At 45.6% G+C, this 7,827-nt stretch overlaps 1 protein-coding gene across 1 annotated transcript; it reads left to right on the forward strand.

Annotated features, from left to right (window-relative positions):
- The first annotated feature begins 9 nt into the window (after nucleotides 1–9).
- ARL14 (ADP ribosylation factor like GTPase 14) lies at nucleotides 10–4,374 on the forward strand. The gene has a single exon (XM_017734351.1). The coding sequence runs from the start codon at nucleotides 2,285–2,287 to the stop codon at nucleotides 2,867–2,869; it is 585 nt and encodes a 194-aa protein (XP_017589840.1). The 5' UTR covers nucleotides 10–2,284; the 3' UTR covers nucleotides 2,870–4,374.
- The last annotated feature ends 3,453 nt before the right edge of the window (nucleotides 4,375–7,827 follow it).

Below are 7,827 nucleotides of genomic sequence, written 5' to 3' on the forward strand. Positions count from 1 at the left end.
CGACAGCGAGCGCCCCCCGCTCCTCCGGCTTCCCTCCGGCAGCGATCGAGGGCAAAGGCCGCGAAGAGAGAGCGGAGCTCCTTGTCCTTCCTGTCCCGGCCGCTGGAAGTGCCTCCGGTGAGGATTCGCTGCCTTAAGTAGTAACATCCATCACGCCCGGTAATCAATCAAGCACGCGCTGGAATGTCCCGCCTGGACAACTTGGGAATGCGCACGGTTTACATGAAGCTGCCCAGTTTACAAAGGGGTTACTGTGCAGAGCTGGAGCTTAGATTAGTGGGTGCTAAATCAACTGTCCCGGTTTATTACTCTGGGGTTTGCGGGTGAACTAAAAGGCAAACTCAACACAGACGAGATAGTCGCAGCCTGGCAGAGCAAACACACCTTTGGACAAAGAAAGGTGGAGGTTCCTTCCCAGTGCTCAGGTGCAGTGTGGGGTCAGAACCAGACGGCAGAAGGGGCCGTCCTGTGCTCTTTCCTGTGGTTTGATCTCCGGAGCAACTCAGGGAAGCCTTACTGGAAGCAGCTCTGGATCACAAGATCTCGCTCTGGATTCCGGCACAGGCAGAAGCTGCCAAACCCCAGCACCTGCAGAGGCCCAGATGGCCTGGCCGGGCCAGCGCATGATTTACCTCGTAAAAAGTCAGGCTCTGCTTGATCCCTGTTTGAAGTGACGGCTGATGGAGGAAAAAGCACTTGTGACCATAAACACCCAGTACAGGTGGAGCAAACACAGAGCAAAGAACTCTGAGTGATCTTCAAATCAGCTGAGGACAGACCAGCCATCCCTGCCTTGCTCAAGATACCCATATTTTATTGGAATTGCATCAGGGAATTGTGATCCATTTGACGTTTTAACACTGGTTTTACAGTTTGCTGCCTCCCCATCTTTCCATTCATTCATGTCCATTTATTTATAAAGAAATGCAAATGCTTTCTTCCCTGGTTTAATACATCAAGACCCGCTTCTGAAAAAACCCTACACATAATCCATCGGCGTTATTAACTATGAAAAATGTACAGCAGTGAGTACGTCACTGTCATCTCTTGTTGCCCCCAATTAGTCCTGGTCTAACCCTTTTAGCTTCAAGAGAAACCAGATTATAACTCGTTTGTCAGGGCTGAGGTGGATTTTACGCAACCAGTGTCGTAATTATCGAAATGATTGTCCTATCAGTCAGCAGCTTTTTTTGACCACAAGACCTTTACATCTTTTTGCTGATTCTGGACTTTCTGAAGCAAAGAGAAATGGTTTCCGGGGTGTAAGTGCAACTCCTGCAGTACTCAAGATGTGTCAGAGCAGCCCAATGTGCACCCACTACCAGAACAATAGAAAGTCAATAGGAATTCATTAATAGCTGACTAAATTTTCTATCTCCTCTTGTTTTATTCTGCTACTTGGAATGGTGGCAAAAAAAATTATCAAGACTCGGTTATTTCCTTGGTTCTTGTCCCTTTCCTGAAGGAAATCTTCATTGGGCGAGCACAGAGTAGAGCAAAAGGAAGGTAACAGGAATTTTTAATTGGAGGCAGCGGAACCTCAGTGATGACCAGCCCATAAGCTCTGCATTTAGTCTCCACCTTACAAGGTGCAGTTAAACTCGTTCACAAACAACACAAACAAACTCCCCAGTTGACAGCTCTGGCAGGAGGAGTCACTGAGGCAGCTGCTTAGAGCAAAGCCCAGTTTTAGTGGAGCTCTCTTAGGCTTTGATGGAGTCCATGGGCCTGGAACTCACATTAGAGACCCCTTGAGACCAGTTTGCTGGGAGATGAGATGCACCGATAAATCAGCTACCTGGTCACTGTGTGGCTTGCTAAGCATGGACAAACCTTAAATCTCCCCTCCTCACCACTCATGTTCCTATCCCATTGTTTTCCCAGAGGGCTGTGGAGGCACAGGGAGATTCTCCCTGAGACAGGGCAGCTGTTTCCCTGGCCGGATCAGGGAGTGCATGATCAGGCTGCGGGCGCTGGGACCGTGGCTGTTCAAACATGCTGGCAGCCTGTAACCTTTGTGCCTGTGCCACTGGGGCCGGTGTTAACTCATGCCCGTCCCACCCACAGGCTTGGCACGGAGCTCTGCACCTTCCGAAGCCTCCTGGCTCCTTATCAAGTCGATAAAAGCAGCGTGTTTGGACAGAGGTTTGACTGCTTCAGAGCTGCCTCTTCTCCCTCTCTTGTGCTTCACCTCAGGAGGGGGAAAGGCAGTGACCCAAATCGGCCCCACGGAAGAGGGGGAATATCCCAGCCTGAGGTTGGAATAGAGAATTCCCCGGGATAAATGGGCCTCCTGAACGCCAAACCCTCCCGAGTGAAGCGGGCCAGCATCCTGATGCTAGGGCTGGATTCTGCAGGGAAATCCACGCTGCTCTACAAGTTCAGGTATAAAGATGCTTTTCTAACAATGCCAACAATTGGCTTTAATGTGGATATGATCGAAGCAGGGAAGGATTTTACACTGACGTTTTGGGATGTTGGAGGACAGAAGAAAATGAGAGAGCTCTGGAGCAATTTCCTGGAAGACACCGACGGGCTGCTGTACGTGGTGGACAGCTCTGACAAGCGCCGGCTGGAGGAATCCAGGAGAGAATTTGAACTCATTTTAAAGAATGAATCCATAAAAAACATCCCGGTGGTCGTGCTGGCAAACAAGCAGGATTTGCCTGGAGCTCTGAACGCTGAGGAGATCACCAGGAGGTTGAAGATGAAGAAGTACTGCAGTGACAGGAACTGGTATGTGCAGCCCTGTTGTGCCATCACAGGAGAAGGGCTGGCAGAAGCTCTCCAGAGAGTGGCCACGTTTGCCAAGCAGTACTGCAAGTCAAAGGAGACTTTCACCACCCTGAAGGAATTCAATACCCTCTAAGAACTTCCATCATCCAGTTCTGGTGACTGGTAACATATTTTATTGGACAGAATAAGTCTGGAAATACTGGATTCTGAAGAACTTTTATACATAAATATTTATGAAGGACTTTGTAAATATTTATGAAGAACTTTGACCATATTAAATTCTACTGTTATACCTGCAGATACTTGATATACCTGGTAGGATATCTCATACCTGAGATAGGACTCTGTAGCATTTTATTATTATTTTTTTATTTACTTGGGGTTGTTCAGTTCAAGTTGAATGATGAGAAAGGGGCAGTTGAGCACATGGAAATAGGTGAGCAGTGTTTAAGTTGCTTAATTCCAATGAAGATTCAAATGAATTTTTCTCAAGATGTAAACCAGCCGAGTCATTTGGTCAGCAATGATCAAATGCTGTTTTGTAATTAATGCTCCATGGATGTGTTTCTCATTTGAAAATAGAGTGGGGTTAGAGCTTCAGCTCTCGGAGAACTTGTTGGCTGTTTCTGCATTCTAGAAACAATTACTGCAGAGAGGTTGTGACGAGCAGGACGTGCTCCTCGCCCAGCCCCAGACAGAGCCTGGCTGCAGCGCTGTCTCCAAGGTGCAGCTCTGACGTCCCGTTGTCCCAGATATCCACGTGCTGCTTCCCTTGTTCCTGCACTGCTGGATTGCCCTCCTTAGAGGAAGGAGAGGGAGGCCAGCACGGGATCAGTCAGGGAAGAGCTGAATCCCATTGGTTTTGTAGTGACTTCCCAGTGGTGGGCTCTGGAAGAGTTGTGGCAGGGGTCCTCTTGTGCTCCTGGTTTTTTGTGGCAGGATTACACCAAGGAAGTAGGTGGGAATTAGGAAGTTTACATTTCATGCTTACTAATAAACAGACAGGAATGTCAAGTTATAAAAGGGTGAAGCAGCAATAAAATCACCCAGACATAACCTGTTGTCTCATGCACAGATTATTCAAAGACCAAAAAAATCATCAGGTGGATTTGCTGAAATAGTAAACAAAGGGAAGTTTCTCAATAGCAGCTGTTATTAATACTGAGACTAATTAATTACCAGGGGCTAAATCCTGACTCATGCTGAGACTCCATTGCTAAAAGCAGAGCAGGTGTCTGGATTTCTCATTGCCTGGTCTGATGATTTAGGCTCAATAGAAAATACCATCTAAAAAGATCTTTAAAAGTCATTAATGCTGGCTTTCTAAACCCAGCACGTCAATGTTTAAAAATGTGATATTCATATCAATACATTTACAAACGTTTGCATGTGGCTGGTATAGAGTGAATTCTCTTAATCAAATCATGTGTCTGTTATAAAGCAGAATTCCGTTCTGTGGCCTCAGGACTTCCTCAGGGAGAAACACTCCTGAGAGATTTAACGAGGGTGCACCAGGGTCTCTAATTAGCCAAGAAGCAAGTTCTGAAGGGAGAAATGAAGTTGTAAAATAGACCAGCTCATACAGCTAAAAATGAGAATGAGCTCTCAGGCACACAGGCCCTGCTGCAGGTTATCAAATTAGGCTAAATGACACATCAACTTGAAGAAATATTTTACATTATGCTTCAAAAGAAAGGAATAAACTCAATTCCATTCACTTTATAGAATATCAAGTATTTAAAAATTGAATTTTCTAAGAGCTTGGTTTCCCAGGCCCGTTATATCTGCCCAAGGAGACCCCAACCTTTTGGAATAATTTTAAAGCTTTAAAATAAATATCAGTCAAGCTGGCTGGAGGCACAGCTTCTCAGAGGAATTAGATGCCTGAAAGTTTAATTTAAAAAATCACTGAGACACAGAAAAGTGGCCACACCAGTGCCCCCTTGAAGGCAAGGCTGATAAGGTACAAAGGACTGATCCCCACGGAGATAAATGTTCCATTGGAGCCGACAAAGGACATCAATCCAGTGCCAGGGCTTAATGAGTTCCTCTGCTCCAGGAGCTGCTTGGGCTTTTCCATCCTGCTTGGATCAGCAGAGCACTCGGGGGCTTCCTCAGGATGAGGAGACAGAGATGGAATGCACTGCTCCAAACGACCTGGAGCAAAGAGCCTCCCTGACCCTCATCAGCTTTTGAGAAGGGTGTTTGGGAAGTTGCCTGGGCAGGAAGGTGCCGAGGAAGCGGAATTGAATTGTGGCCCAGCTCTGCACGGAGCAGAGCACAGGCGCTGTGTGACTCCCGGTGGAAGACTGGGAACTGTTGGATATCCGATCCCATCACGTGTTCCATGGTGAAATCAATAGCCAGGGAGTTCCAAAGGTGTTTTCCAGCTCTATCCTGCTGGGGAGAGCTTGGACTGCTTGGCTGAACACAGTGAGCAGAATCATCGTGGTGTTTCAGGAATCCTACTGGTGCTAAAATCCAACCCACAGCACCATGATAATTTGTTCCTGGATAAGTATTGGTTTATTAGTTAGAATTTTTACAGATTACTCACTGAAAAACTTTTAGGATTTTTGAAGGATTTGGGATGCTTTGAGATGGTGAGAAATGGGAATCTGAAGAGCCCCAAGGCAGTGGAGCTGAAAGCTTTTCATGGGATGAAAGGCCTTGAAGAGTTGGGGTCAGCTGTTTATTTTGTTTCAGGTTTGGGACTTTTTTCATCAGCTCACCCTGCTGTTTTGCATTTTTTAATTGCTGCATTCTGGCAGTCTCGTGCAGAAGCCTTGCAGGTGTTTTGTAGTTAAAAGGCTCAAATCCTTCAGTGTCTGCTCATATTCCTTACACAGTTTGCTGCACCTGTTCCTTTGTGCTGCCAGAAGAGTCACACATGATAAAATGAGCAGAACACACCTGAGATCAGGAATCACAAAGGGAAGAAGGATCTGTGAACCCCAAGGCCTGCAGGACCCCGTGCCCTCTCAAGATGTGTTTGGATGAGACCGTTTAAAAGCTGACAGACCCAGAGGATGGGGAGCTGTCCTGCTGGCCATTCCTTGATAAGATCCTTGTGGTTTAAAGTCACAAAGGGCTTTCTGAGTTTAGCAATTACTCATGGAGCTCATTGAACGTGGGTCCAGTGGGGTGAAATGCCATTTTAAGGGAAGGTGTGGAGCAGCAGAAGAAACCATTGCAAATTTGGATAGTAGCACTCCCTCCTGCTTTGCCTGGGAGACAACTGTCCCAATAATTGAGAATCCAGGGGAAGTGTAGTGTCTAAGGAATGCAGGCCAAGGCTTTTCCAGTATCAGGTAACTGGTGTCACTCAAAATGTCTCGGTGCCATCTCATTTCTGACAGGTAACTGAACCAAAGGAAAGACTTTGCTGTGTCAAACAAGTTCCAAGTCTGCTGCGAAGGGAGGCAACACCACTTTGAAGTGCTGTGTGCACCTCAAACAGCTTTTTTCCCCAAAGTAAATGGGCCATGCTGGGTTCTGTGCTGCTACAATTAGGCTTCTTCCAGTTTAATTAGCTCAGATATCCTGTTTGGATTCTGGACATCCATCTCCTTAGATCTCACAGCCTGGATCAGCCAACTCTCTGTAATTTGGGATGTAAACTCTGAGGGTGGAGGCCCTGCTGAGCACACACCACACTGCAGGGACCATTTGCAAATGTAAATTCACGGACAGTAACAAATCCAGACACATTCTGAAGACGGGGGATTTTAGCAAATTGAGCATTCCTTGTGTTTCAGTTGCTCCAGTGTTGTGTTCCATAGCTGTGCTCGGTGCTGCTGTGCCGCTCCTGCTCATCCACGATGTGTTTGTGGTACCTGTACCAAGAGACACCTCCCCTCAGCTCTGTCACCTCTGTGTCCCCTCCCCACATTTACACAGCAGAGCTTTCTCCCTGTCCTTGTCCTTCCCCAGGAGTCCCACTGGCAGTGCCAGCTCTCGTGGTCTTGTTACCAGATTTCCCTTGGGTTTTTGGGTTTGCTCTCATGCCACTCCTCGTGCTTGGAATGACCTACAGACATTTACAGCCCCATTTCATTGTTTTCTGTCAGGTCCTTCCTCAAAGCACTGCTTTCCCATGATGTGTGCAAACCTCCTGACAATGCTTTATGAGCCATAGCTTTTGACGAGTATTTTTTATTATTTCCTTGTTCTTCCCATGTTTATTCATCTGCCCCCTCTTAGTCTTACAAGGTGCTTTCTTTGGTGCAAAGATCATCTTTTTGTTCTGTGTTTTTACTCTTTTTTTAACCTTTTGTTGACTTGTTTTTACTTTGTTTTTACCCTTTTGATTTGCCTGACCAATGAGAAGTTTCTAGGCCTTATATTACTGCTATAAGTACCCTGATTTTGGAGAAATCTCTGCTAAAATAAGTAATTTTGTGAGTTTAATAAACCACCTGGCTCTGAAACCTGAGCCATGTGTATTGTTTGGTTTTAGCAACTACAGTTGGGAACTGCAGCAACAATTTTATTGATCCAGACAAAGGCCAATCTCCTTTGAAATTCTGCTTGGCTGTTAAAGGGTAACTGTGCCTTAATCAATAGTTTTCTGTTACTTTATCTAAAGCACACACATTAATCACTGAACAATGTGAGTCTCTCAAGCTTCCCTTAAAAAGTCAGAGAAGTTCTATTTCTTATAGGGCCATCCCAGATCCCTGTGAAAATCCCTCGTATCATTTGGGTATTCACAAAACATAAAGGCATTCTGCAAACAGCTTAATTAATAGATGATAAATTAATGTGTCTCTTCATGGAGTGGGTCTCATGCTCACAGCTGGTGCCATCAGCTCTTCCCAGCACAAGGGAATAATTTTGGACTGAATTCACATGGATTTTCCTTTGTTGAAGACTTAAAGATTTGATCTACCTAAAATGTCTATAGGTCATCACACAATTATTGTGTGTCCATCAGTTATTTACACAGCTTGAATTACTCTGAAAAGGTGAAACAAGAAAGAATTACAGAAAAAGAATTAAAGGAGTTCATCTGGAGGGGCAGTGGGGGAAGGTAAACTACAGCAATACAATGGAAAAGGGAAGCAAAAAGAAAAATGAGAAAATTCTCAG

Source organism: Corvus brachyrhynchos, unplaced genomic scaffold (genome assembly GCF_000691975.1).
Source record: "Corvus brachyrhynchos isolate BGI_N302 unplaced genomic scaffold, ASM69197v1 scaffold544, whole genome shotgun sequence".
Classification (NCBI taxonomy): domain Eukaryota; kingdom Metazoa; phylum Chordata; class Aves; order Passeriformes; family Corvidae; genus Corvus; species Corvus brachyrhynchos.

Bases quoted from the DNA above. Each gene is read 5' to 3' on its own strand.
- ARL14 (XM_017734351.1), top strand. From the start codon at position 2,285: ATGGGCCTCCTGAACGCCAAACCCTCCCGAGTGAAGCGGGCCAGCATC.